General features: G+C 35.7%; 1 protein-coding gene across 1 annotated transcript in view; it reads right to left on the reverse strand.

Annotated features, from left to right (window-relative positions):
- The window catches only part of LOC100372569 (sacsin-like), a 42876-nt gene extending 30074 nt beyond the window's left edge, over positions 1-12802 (reverse strand). The window contains exons 1-3 of the mRNA XM_085498321.1: positions 12697-12802; positions 6880-6945; positions 2559-2647 (exon numbers count right to left, since the gene is read on the reverse strand). Of these exons, the coding sequence (XP_085354447.1) occupies positions 2559-2647; positions 6880-6898 (108 nt within the window). The 5' untranslated portion in view covers positions 6899-6945; positions 12697-12802. The remainder of the gene's footprint in view (positions 1-2558; positions 2648-6879; positions 6946-12696) is intronic.
- Between the last annotated feature and the right edge of the window lie 1141 nt (positions 12803-13943).

Below are 13943 nucleotides of genomic sequence, written 5' to 3' on the forward strand. Positions count from 1 at the left end.
TCAGAGGCGATAATGATGAAGATTTTGACTTTGACTGTGTTCCAACAGACTCTAATATTTTTAATCTTGTAAATTCGGGTGGTATGTAATTAATATTGTAATAAAATGTGCATATTTGACCATTTCTGTTTCTTTATCGTAAGACTCAATGACGACGCACCTAATTTCGTAATTTTATTTTACCTCAAAGACGTAATAACCCCTTCAATCTGTCACACATTGAATTAAAATTGTCATTTGTACTCTTTTCCGAGGGTGTGCTCGGGTAAGCGCCCACCCCTAAAAAATCCTGATTTTATGAGTTGAGGACCCTGGGCGCTAACGGTATGTTATTTTGCACACTGACACTCTTATCTGAAGATCTACATTATTTAATTTAATACAGCAGCTCCTGGCACTCAGATTCAACTCAGATTGATTTATTTGCATAATAATTAGTTTCTCCAACAAACATTGTGATACAGTAACTACAATAAAGAAGAGATATTTTTATAGCTTATATATTTTATAGCATTTTTAAAGCATTTTATTGTATTTTATGTGTGCATCAAGTCAGATAAAGTTTGAAATAAAACAGCAAAAAATATATTGTTATCCATGGAGGTAACTGGTTCATCATTATTTTGTGTGCAACAAGTATAGTCAGATTTAGTGTCCGTGTCACTGTCAGTTCATATGACGCGGGGAAAAATATTTTGTGGTTAAATCTGTAAAGTCTGCCAGATTGCAGATTATCAAAATATGACTTAGAAATTAATAAATCAATAATGACATTTTTTTTCTACAACGGCATTTCAAAACTCATGTCAGCGATTTTTCATTGAACTACATGAATCTATACCTTATGCGTAATGCTACGATGCGATCATTGGTACCTGACTTTTTGGTTTAAAAATAGACCAATTTAGAATGTTTTGTTAATTAAAATGATTCATTGACAATTAAAAATTACATCAAAATTGCCAACGAGATGTTGTTTTTAAACATCGCAGAAAAAGATGCACTCGGCACTACCATTTTTGTTACCTCGATCATAATCCCCTTGTAACCCAGAATGCATCGGTTGCGATGTCACAACATGCGTTACGTTGTTTCAGTGGCGTTCCTCGGTAATGATCGAGGCACTCTACGAATGAGGTATTTCTAGAGGTCAGGGTTTGTTTTTTCTTCGGCCGTCTCGTCTGCAGTTGAATAATTTTTGCTTCGACTTATTTACATTTTTTTCTCAATGCAAATTAATTTCACTTGTTTTTTTTAATTCTTGGTAATTAGTGTCACTGGCAATGGAGTAGTAAAAACCGCAATTAACCGCAGTGCAGCAAATCTGGATAGATCTTCCTGACGCAATGGGCAAATCATTACTTTGCAGGCCCCGCTCACTCAAAAGACTTCTGTTTTTGTAAGGCTAACAAAGGCAGGATTATATTTCGATCAATACATGTTATTGTTTTAAAGATGTGAAAGACGAGGCTGACACTTGTAAACAATACAACAACTTAAGCATCGCGGACAGGAATTCAAGAATAGTGGGCAAAACAAAAGCGACGCGGCTATTTGTCTAAGTGACGTGGGCCTGCGGTGCTTGAAAGGCCTGAGGAGAACACTGTACATATTTGCGAATCAAGATTGGCCGAAATTTGTACAGGATTCTGCCTTCGATTTTGTCTATTGATGAATATGATGCACAAAGTAAAATTAAAACTTGCGTTTATGAAAATCAGAAAGGGTCCTGCTTTTATGTCAAACTGACAAAAATGACTGCGTCACTCTTGTAACTGCGCATGCGTACTCGCCATACTGATGTTTTTAGTCGCTGTATCTGCTTAAATAACATCCATCATGACATATTAAATTGTTATACACTAAAACTCACAAATTTTCAGACCTTCCAATGAAATACTACCTGTATTTTTGTGACAGAGCAGGCTATCTCAATATCCCAAGTCAAATATTTATTCAGAAATTTCCAAGACCACTAAGTTATAAATTAATTAATGCAATAATGGCCACCAGTGGGTCATTTTGAAAAAAAAAAAATGCATCAAGGTCCCATAATGTTCATTGTTCAAGTATGTACCAAGTTTAAGTGAAACCCATCCATACACAACCAAGATTTGGTTCCAGAATGGCAGAAATGCTTGATTTTGATGATTTTATGTACAATAGGAAGTGGGAAGTGAATTAAATAACTTTTGATGTTTAACTCAACTACACATCCATCCATACACACATCCATACAGACATTAAATATCGATATGACACTAGAAACATTTTGTGCTTCATATGCGAGAGCCCAAAATGGCCACCATTCGGCATCTTAAATTGAATCTAATACTGATGTCTCCAAAGATGTACTATATATGTCTGAATTATTTGAATGAGATCGGCTCAGATATGCCCAAGATTTAGGTTTAAGATGTATATAGAGTTCAATTCATAAATCCCGAACAGGGACTTCAAATACTGTTCTTTGTAGAAGTCTGTAAGTTTGGCTATTAAAAAACATAGCAATGATTACGTATTGAACAAATACAACTGAAAATTAATTGTTTACTCACCTTTAATATCTGTCCGCCTTCAGGATATTTATCAAGAATACGTTTTAGATAAAGATAGAGAGGAGGCACTTCCTGTCCAAAGTCTTCATCTATAGTAAGAAAATAGAGGATAGCATTAAAAATACAGTGTTTTCTCTATCAGAAGTGCATCTAATATATATATACAAACCTAAATCTAATATATTTTACACACATGGAAAAATGAATATAAAAGCACATATGCCAATAGAGAATACTGTATTAATTCATACCATATTGTAAAATGACTAATTTTCACTGGGATTAAATTTCACTGATTTACCAATTCATGCATATTCAGTGGGTTTTAAATTCATGGTTTTATCATTTAGATAATGTGTTCTATGCTAAATTTTACATAGTCACTGGGTTTTAATTTAGCTCATTTTCCAGTCAGCGAAATAAGCAAAATTAAAAACCCAGTGAATAATTAAAAGGGTTACAATAAATGTATAACATGTATAGTATGACATGTAACACTGTTGTTTATATTTTCAGAGAAGTTCACATACTTTAGATGCACAGTACCACATGTTTCCAGATCCCATTGTGTTCAATGTTTGTATCAATTTTAAACCAAATCTGTCCACATACGACTGAGATTCGGTTCTGGAATGGTGAAAATTTGCAATTTTGATCAGAACCCCTCAAAATTAGGTGCATAAATGTAAATATTGTGACATATTCTAAGCCTACCAACTTTGTATACCGTATTACCCCGGGCACGCGCCCAGGGGCATGAACATACAAAATCAGGAAAAATTGCGGGTGGGCGCTTACCCGAGGACCACCCCACCAAAAAAAGATTTTAAAAAGTTGTTTTTGTGATCGTATGATAAGGTCAAATAAAGGAATGCTTTCGTACACTTTGTACATGTACTTATTTCTTGATTTATGCGAGGTTTCAATACACGTGAGCGCTCGGTCAAGATCTGTGGGAACACTAAGACACAGGGTCGAATTTCAAGAATAAAACTTGTTTTATGTCAACGAATGAAGTTGTATTACTTACTGAAATTGACTACAAACTATGGTAAATATTGTAATCAATGCACGGTTACATTTTTAGTAACCGTGATCAGTGCAAGTCGAAACTGCCGGGAAAAACTACCGCTTGTAATCCAAGAAGGCGATGACCTCATTAGCATAATTTTGTTCACGCACGTATTGATACATCACATCGTAATTACTGAAGAATAGCAGACAGGGTTATGAAACAAAAAAATCTTTTATTACTGATGTGAAATGTTTATAAACTATTGTGAATACATAAACATATCCAAATGGTGATACATAAAAAACAGACTGAATATAAACTCTGGTCGACCTCATTAACATGATTTATTCATGCACCCACACACATGACAAAATTATGATGCAACAAGTTCCCATCGTCGGCATGTCTCATTATGGTTATCGTAATGGACTTGAGGTCGGCAAAATGTTTTTTTTCTTCAACGACAGAAAAATAATCCACATGACCGTAATGCCATAGCTGTGATGAGGGATGGAAAGAAAGTAGCAATGTCTCAAAAGTGCTAGCTCCCGTTCACAGTCAGCTTGCATCGATGTCGCTGGGTGTATAAGATAGAGGGAAGTTGTGCAACCAAATTTGCCGAGTTTGCAGTTTTTCGCCGATAAAAAAATAACTAAGGCAAAAACTCACGGTTTTTCAGCATTTTTGTAATAAAGACATTATCCTCTATCAATAATCCGCTCCAAATAGAAACATTTCCACTAATTCTTGTGTTTTTTCGACGTTTTTCGAAAAACCTGCGATTAGGCTGCAAAAGTCGAACATTTCGGAGGGGGTGAAACGGAAGAGCCAAACTTAATGCGTAAAAATAGAACACGTATTTTGACCTCTACGTGGTCAACCAATGGCTGGACACGGATACGTTTTTGGTCGTTGCCAAAGAGTCCCACGTCCATCGCCTGGCGATGCTCTTCCAATGAGTTTTTACGGAAAAACAAACAAAACGGCCCTTTTCAGGGCCACCACACACTCCAAAAAGAGAACTACCGTAACAAACACACTATTTATTATAATAATAAATAAATCAAACGCGTTCGTTTTTGACAAATAAAACTTTATTGTTGACCTAATTCTTGGCTAAAAATCACCCTGGGCGTTTAACCGAGGATGTCCCCAACATGTAACTTTTGTGAAAACAGGGGGGTGGGCGCTTGCCCAGGGAGGGGCGCGTGCCCGGGGTAATACGGTATATTGGTTACTGCTTGCCAGAGACACAGCTAGGTAATGCAGTTAAAAAACAAAATGCTTGCATGTCAGCTATCTTGAAAAACAAGTGAGTGATCCTGCCTGGCACAGCTACTCAGTGAACCCCGGCCATATGAAAAGATTATGGTACAGGCTTTTTATACTAGGCCATATTTTATTTAGTAGCCATAACTGCCTGGATTTCCAGGATTTTTTTTTTCCATACTCGTCTGGATTTCCAGATTCTGTTTCTCCATATACGGTTGGAATTCCGGGGTATTTTCCCCATCATACAGTGCTCGAAATCCGACCACATCAACAGGGGGATGCAGATATAAACTGGAATGGCCCAATGCATGACTGACAAATGGCTTTGGAGGGTGCATGGATGGATACACATAATTGAAAGTCTCACCCAAACAGGGACTAAAAAAAATATCACATAAGAAAAAATAAATATAAATATGTGCAATCATTTAAGAGTAGGTAACAAAAATTCTTCATTATTTTTTTTCATTGATTCTATATTTTGGAAAAAGCGGAATTTCAAACTATCGCACAAGCTAACCAAACAAATTGCCATATTTGAATAATCACTAACCATGCATTAATTGTTAATTGTATTTTTATCATGCATCTACATGAATAAAACAGAACTAAAGATCTGCTGGGTGGGTCACTTAACACAGAGAAAACTCAATGAAAGTTACCATGAAAAGCATTGTTAAGTTGACCCCACACCCGTATTCTCCCTACCCCCAACCAAAACTTCCAGCATCTGTCTCAGCTTAACTGAGTTTACATGGCATCACAGCAACTTGGTCGGTTTGAAGTGTTCCTTATAGTGACCTTTATGAATGCCAATAATATACTGGTAATATCTTATATTCATGATATTGAGACAGGAAATTACTTTATGCCTTGCAAACCAGTCTGGTTCTAAAATTTATATCTTCAGTTTGATAGGAAACAGACACCCAAAATGGATTATTATTATTCAATCACCGAAATCACTGGGTCTATATTAGTTGGTATTCACGACTAAAGACAAGTAGAACCAGCTGGATACTAATCATGTCATTTTTGGTGTGTGCTGTAGGTTCCCAGACAAGTAATCAATGTTACGTCTACAATAACCTGACTCAACTCTTCTTTAGGAATACTGTACTTCCTCGATCATAAGCCCCTCCCTGAGTATAAGTCCACCCCTCTATTTTTAGACATTTAATAAGTTGATTAAATTATAAGCCAAGGGTGTTTTTACTTGGCGTCGACGACATTCATTAAAATATGCGTGTAAAAAGTGTGTTTCATTGCATAATAATTGTGGTTGGTACAGTAGTTTGGTTCATGCTTTTAGTTTTATGAGAAAACTTGCCTTAATTTCAGAGTGCATGGCAAACATACACAACATGGTTCGCACCCTTTCTATTCTGTTATTTACTTGGGATGTACCCTGATGTTGCAATACCGATATAATCTATATTTCTTTGAGTAGTATCTTTCAAAAATTCAAAAATATGATCGGCAAGTTGTGAAACCTGGTCATTGGATATTATTTTACTTAATCGTGCCCATTGAGACTATCGTGAATGGGGTGTGATATCGAACGACGTGACCTGTTGCCAACCATGTGACAGTCAGATCAGTATGGGATAGAATCGTCCTTGTGGGATTAGACCCATCACAACAATTTTCTTTTCATTACAATTTTATAGTGTGTGCAAAACTGTAGTGACTACTTGTGCATTATATATCCCCCTTAATTTGAAGGGTTTTGAACAAATTTTATGGGATCTAGCTGGTTTAAATCAGCACGATTTAATGTAACACGAGGGCTTCCATGCTAATTGTTTTAAAATCTTCATAAAAACTTATGATTTCCTGAAAAGCATTATATATCGGAAAAATGTTATGTAATACAATGTAATAGGGGAAATACTTGCTCCAAATGTTTTGCTGACTGTTTAACTACAAAGACTAAATGGGCAGGCATTGTTCTAGTAAGTGGGCGTGGTGTTCTAGCTTGCAGACATAATGCAAAAAGACAGATATTTCTTGACACAAAATTACAAATCATACCTGAGTCACTGCTATCCATGGCTTAATTCAACGTCTTTTAAATCTGCATAGTATCAAACTATTAATCTGTGAATATAGAATAAAGAAGGACATCATTTCACACTTCTCCTCGAAATTTTGAAAACCAAAGCCAGCATTTTTTCTTATTTCACAAAATAAACCAGCAAAGAGACGATTCCAAACATTTTTAATTTAAATATTCAACACAATATGAGGAAATTATGTGAATTTTTAGACATAATAGTTGATTTCCTTACAGTCATGTTCTGATGTTCCACTACATGAAGTAAGTAAAAAATAATTTCCATGAGACAAACATTTGTGTTTCATCAAAATATAGAAAACACAATCATTTTATCTCTTAGGCCAGACTTTTATTATCCCTTGTTTCGCGAACCCGCCGAATGAACATGAGCCAAAAATGAAATAAAAATAAAAACAATTTTCAGCGTAATTTCTCACGCCCGCCGACTTGTAAGCGTAAAAAATTGCTAAAAACATATTATTTTTATCTTCATTTTTTCACCGCCCGCCGCATAACAAAAATCCAAGTTGCATTTTCCTGGGAGTATCATGGGAGTACCGAAGTCTCGCGCAGATGAGAAACAAGGTTATACATGGAATAAAATTTCATTTCATTTCTTCTCTCCGATCAATGATCTCACTTACAATTCTTTGAGAAACACACAAATCTAATGGAAAAAAAGAATTAATTTTATTTATTTTTCGCCCTCCTCAAAAAAATTGCCTTATAAAAACTCTAGAAACAAGGAATAAAAAAAGTCTGGCCATAGCCTACATAAATTGTTTTTATTCTTTGTGATATTTCTTTAATTACCAGGTTAACAGTAAACTGTTCATTTTTGACATTACATTTTGCAATGATGACACACCAGAACATTGCCCTGAATCAAGAAATTCCCTAAAACATGTTCTCTCAATTGAGAGCTAGTAGTTAAATTTTTTTTATTTCTGCTCAATAAATATAAAAATGATCAGGACCAAAATAAATAAGTGAGAATTATAATATTTTTTATCTTCTGTACTTTAAGTTTGAAACTTTCGTTACTGTCCTTTCCACAAAGATACTATTTTTATAAATAATCATAAATGTCAAAAACCTGTTATTTATAGTTGTTATTATAGCCAATCACAGATTCTCATTTTCATTTGAATAAAAATCACTCATTTCGAAACCAACTACAACTGGAAGTATATTGACAGACAAAATGTGGTGATTATAGTCAATTTGACAAATTTGATCAATTCAAGAAAAAAAACCTATGACACTATCTTTGTCTCGAATAAACATACCCTCCCCCTTCAAAATCTAATGAACATACACCCAAGAATAAACATATCCCCTTGGAAAATTTCAAAAATAACCGCAAAAATTGTTCACTGGCTTCTAAAATGTGCTTTCACTGGTGTATATGCAAACTTTTCACTGTCCCTTTATATTAGGAATATAAATGGTCAACAAATGATGCATTTCTAGCAAAATACTTCAAATGTCTTTCCAGCCAAACATGACAATGGTGACATATTCCTTGAAATTTGATCGTGTCACCGAGCATTGATAACAAGCAGCCTGTAGGCTCCGCTGTTAGCAATGCACATTTCACTTAAGACTGAAGTTATACAAAGTTTACATTACTGTAAAATACTTTTTTTTAGCTGGAATTAATTTTCGCTGACAAGACATTTTGGGTGTTTTGTATTGAATTTATTTTCAGTGATTTTTGACAAGTTGAATGTAAAATATAGGAAAAAAGGTATTCGCTGGATTTTATTTTCACTGAAACATTTCCTGAGTGAAAATTAATTCCAAGCGAAAATAAAATATTTTACAGTAGTGGCATTTTGAAAGGGTCAGTGCTTTGCCGAATGTGACCCAGAATATATAAAGGTGGGCGCTTGACTGGGCACGGGCACTAATTCAGTTCAGTACGGTACTTTCACCGATCATTCTCACTGTGGTGCTATCAATTACACATTACTTTAACTGATTGCTTAATTAGGATTCATAGAACATGATGCTTGATCAACCATTAAAGTGCGAGGTATGTACGAGTACCTCAAAAGCATATCTGCGAGTGACTTTTGCAGGCACGCAGAAACCATAACACTGATGTCTGCGTATCGATCTGCATGTAGTTTCTGTGGGCACGCAGATGCTGTTTTGATCAAGTTTGCATGTGCTAATGATTCTTTTGTTTTAATACGATAAATGCAATTCGTTAACCTAGCAATACAACTTGTTTCCAGTGCTGAATATATGGTGGTGACTACAGAAAGAATTTAAGCAAGAAGCAAGGCACATGTTCAAGTTAACCGAGCAATTATTTATTCTTTCCTTCTTGTGAACAGTACGAGTATACGACTATTAAATAGTTTGAATGTCGGGATCGAACATACTCAATTTACAGTGGTATGATGGGAAATGACTCAATAGTTAATTTAATAACCATTTAATATAGACTGGCCAAGAGAAATTTGGAAAAGTGGAAATTTTATATCTATATTGTTAAATCAGGGTCAACAAGAGACATTCTATAAAATCGAAAGGAATTATTGTCTAAAACAAAAATGCCATGTCAGTCAACTGGGCCAGTCGACTTTTAATGCTGAGGATATAAATGCAACTAAGTTCTATGGTGATCGGTATTTTACAAACCCAAACCATTTCTTGTTGCAAAGTCCCCAGGAAACTGCCTACCGGGCGCGGGAGTTACTGTCACCGCCATATTTCCAGGTTATTAAGGTATAGATGTACTACTAGTCAGTCTACTACTACAGTCTTGGCTATATAGACTGTTAAAATTCTCATACTCAAAAGACGATTTTAAAATATAGAAAACAGGTACAAACATTCTCTCTTTTGAATGCTTAGTAAGATTTAGCAACGCTGTACATAAATAATCAAAAAGAAACATAGTGAAAAAAAGTCTATACGGGATCTTCATATTATGCACTATATTTAACTTTTTACACTAGTAGCTTCGCAATGGTTGGCTTTCGTGATGATTGGCTTTCGCGATGTTTGGCTTTCGCGATGTTTGGCTTTCGTGGTGAATGACAGAAACTTGTCTTTTCATCGAAGTTGAGAATCTAATGTTGTATGTGCCATTAACAACCGGTGTTAATCAGGGAATACCATGTTTTTGTATAATTAATAATGACAAGTCATTGTCAATGACACATCCCCGTTCTGTTCATATTTGAGTGACATATACATTAAAAGCAGATCATGACCGAAATGCACCTGCATATGTACAACACATTGTACTAAATCTGAACAAAATCCATCCATGCATGACAGATCCGGTTCCGGAATTGTGAAAATACGTGATTTTGATGCATTTTCGGCCTTAAAATGGCCATCATTCAGCTATTTTTAAGCGGATCATGAAACAAATGCACATATCTATTTGTGACATGATGTACCATGTGTGTGTGAAGTTTGAACTTGATCAATCCAGACATGTCTTGGATACGGATCCAGAACTGAATTCTTTAATAAAAAGGCCGCCAGTCGGCAATTTCAAACTCGATCCGAAAAAAAAAATAACGTGCATCAAGGTCCTATTATGTTTAATGTATGTACCAAATTTGAACAAAATCCGTCCATGCATAACTGAGATCCGGGTTCGGAATGGTGAAAATGTGCGATTTCAATGCATTTTCGGCCTTAAAGCGCTCCATTTGGCTATCGTTAATGAGATCCTGAAACAAATGCACATACATATTTGTGACGTGCATCAAGGTCCTATTATGTTTAATGTATGTACCAAATTTGAACAAAATCTGTCCATGCATAACTGAGATCCGGGTCTGGAATGGTGAAAATGTGCGATTTTGATGCATTTTCGGCCTTAAAATGGCCGCTATTCGGCTATCGTTAATCGGATCATGAAAAAAATTCATGTGCACATGTCCCATATAATGTGTGATGTATGAGTGAAGTTTCAACTTAATCAGTCCATGTATGTTAGAGATACAGGTGATCACGGACGGACGGACGGACGCACGCACACACACACACGGCAAAACATAAGTCCCCGTTTTCGGACTACGTCCGAACGGGGACTAATAAAAAGTATATGAGATATATAATTATATGCATAAATGATACACCTTAATGAGAATTAGTGTTATTTACGAAAATATTTGTTCACGATTTTATAAACTGACATGGAAATTCCCACCACCAATGCAAATTCACATAATTCTGTTTACTTTGCATGTGTACTAAGATTGCATATTTTAATCCATCTGGGGATGGAAGCTGTGATGTTTTAAGAATAAAAAAAATAAAGAAAACTTACTACAAATACTCGTATATGTCCTATTTATCCATTTTCAACGTATGAACCCCCCGCCCCCCTCCAACAAACCCCGATATGTTGTGTTTTTTGCTTGGATCCCAACACCCGCGATTTAGCGAGGGGTCAATATGTATTACTTATATGTTGCAATAAAACAAAATAAAATTACGGACGCCTTCGGCATCACTGTGATTTTCGTGACAATTCTAGTCAAATTCTTATAAACAAATATGGTGACGATCGATATTAAACACGCACAAGTTTGACTACGATGTTGAAACTGCTATATCCTTCTATTCAGAAGACGTAAACGAAATCGAAGAGCATATATTACAGACGAAGAATTGTTTTGCATATGCTGTGAATGAAATGATAGCTTGAAAACAAAAAAATTTTTTGTACATGGTGTATAAAGAAAATTGACGCACTCCCATAGGAAGTAGGACATACACAGGATATAAACTTCAAAAAGTATCATTTCGAACCTCAAAATTCAGTCTCTGGTACAACCCGGTGCAGTCCATGTCATGCACCATTGCAAAGAACATCAAATGATCTTTATGGACTAAAAAACAGTACTAGCAAGGTTTTGAAACATTACAATATTACCGATTCAAAAATACAACGGAAAATGTGCTGAAAAACGAAAAATTACATAAACTTAACAAGAAATTCTCAGATTTTCAAAATTCCAACTTTCCCGTGCTCACAAACACAATTCCTCTACGTATAAAATACTTATCATTTACAACTTGTGTTTTTTTATTCTGCTTGCATGCTGGAAGTGCTTACATGTTGTCTATTTTTTTTTGTTTTTTTTGTAGTTTGCGAGGCTTGTTGATAGCGCTTGAGTTAAACCATAGACAGTATCCTACTACTATACTGTCTATGGTTAAACTGGGTTGAGGACAGGGAGTCACACATCACTGCACCATAACTGAGACCAGCAACTCATTTGCATATAAAAAGAAAGAAAAGAAAAATAAAAAAAAAAATCACTCCGAGTGCCCACAAACGACTGTGCCACGAACCTGCATCTATACCTTAAAGCGCGGTGGTCGTCGCGCAGCGCGTGTTCGAATTTCATGTAAATAAACAATGTATTTTACACGCGTTGTATACGTCGCTATGAGTCACATATCTAACAGAACGCGGCGCGACGACTGCCGCTCTTTAAACTAACTATTGAGTCATTTCCTGTCGTACCACAGTAAATTGAGTACGTTCGATCCCGACATTCAAACTATTAAATAGTCGGTATACTCGTACCGTTCATATGGGATGAACAAATAATGGCTCGGTTAACTTTGAACACGTGCCTTGCTTTTTGCCTAAATTCTTTCTGTCGTCACCTGCATATATTCAGCACTGGAAAAAGTTAGGTGATACACGAACTTAGCTCGCCTAACAAACATCGTCACTGGCCCCGTGATTGGTCTTTACGAATGCCACCAAGCATAGTACAAAAATCGTCCCGGTGTATACTCACCTCAGTGCTGTGCAAGACAGGATTATCTAGACATTTTACTTCGGTGTCAAACGTCGGACAGACTCCAGAATAGTCTGCCAAACTGCTTGACGACAAAACTCCCTAGACTAATGGCGAAACAGGTATGATTAGCTAGTTTGAATTTGCATAACAATACTGACAATGAACGTGCATTCAACGCCACAAGTTTTTTTGTTTTTTTAGCCAATCAGAATTCATCTTCCGAGCCAGTGCAGATCAGCCGTATGAGCGATACTTTCTTGGAAACCCCCTGTTGAACAACATATTACGTGGAATTTGGACAAATAAACGAAATACGTCAGGTATTCGGCGAAAACAGCCAGTATATTTTAGAAACAATGCGCGATATTCAAATTAGAGTTTCTGTTCAGGATATGGATAATACCGTGACGGCGAAACCATTTATTGTGATTGGTATTTTATTTCATTATTTCGATGTTTTGAGCAGTAAGTTTCACTGAGCTTTAAGTTCACGAAGTCAGCAGAAAAAAATAATGAATTCACGTGAATCTAATATTTTAAATTTTACTTATCAACGAAATTAAAAACCAGCGAATAATTAATACATTCACCGGGGGGGGATACATGACACGATTGGATGAAATAATCGTCTCGCTTGCATAAATTAATATTCATGACAATGAAAAACTTGTCTTTTCAGTAAAATTGTACAAAAATGTTTTCCGATAGCACACATGATAGTTCTAAATTGACTGATTCTATCGCTACGAGTTGAAAAAATAAACGAAAAACTCATGTAAAAGTTTTTTTTGAGACACTTTTTTCATCAGACTCCATGGAGAATCAACGGAATTAAAAACTAGCGAATAATTACTGTATTCACAGTATTTGTCACCGTAATGGCCATTGCGGCTTTTTGTTAGTAAGTTAAAGGAACCTAACGTAAAAAGCCAGGCCTGGGAAAAACCCACGCACGCAGATGTCAATGTTTCTATAAACCGAATGTGTCTGCGGGGAAAGTCCCGCTATATATGACTCAACATTTCGGCAGAATATCATACTTCGGCGATCAGCGTACAGTGCGCTGATAGATTAAAATGATAAACATGTGGCCATGAAATTTTACATTTATTATTATTTCTTCTTTATTCTTTTTAGTTATTTTTTTATGTAACAATCTTGCCTTTTTTTAAACAAAATTTAATGTATGCTAACCCTTTACAAAGTATTTGACTCAATCCCGGGGGACTCAATGCATTCAAGTT

Source organism: Saccoglossus kowalevskii, chromosome 4 (assembly GCF_978046115.1).
Source record: "Saccoglossus kowalevskii chromosome 4, keSacKowa6.1, whole genome shotgun sequence".
NCBI lineage: Eukaryota > Metazoa > Hemichordata > Enteropneusta > Harrimaniidae > Saccoglossus > Saccoglossus kowalevskii.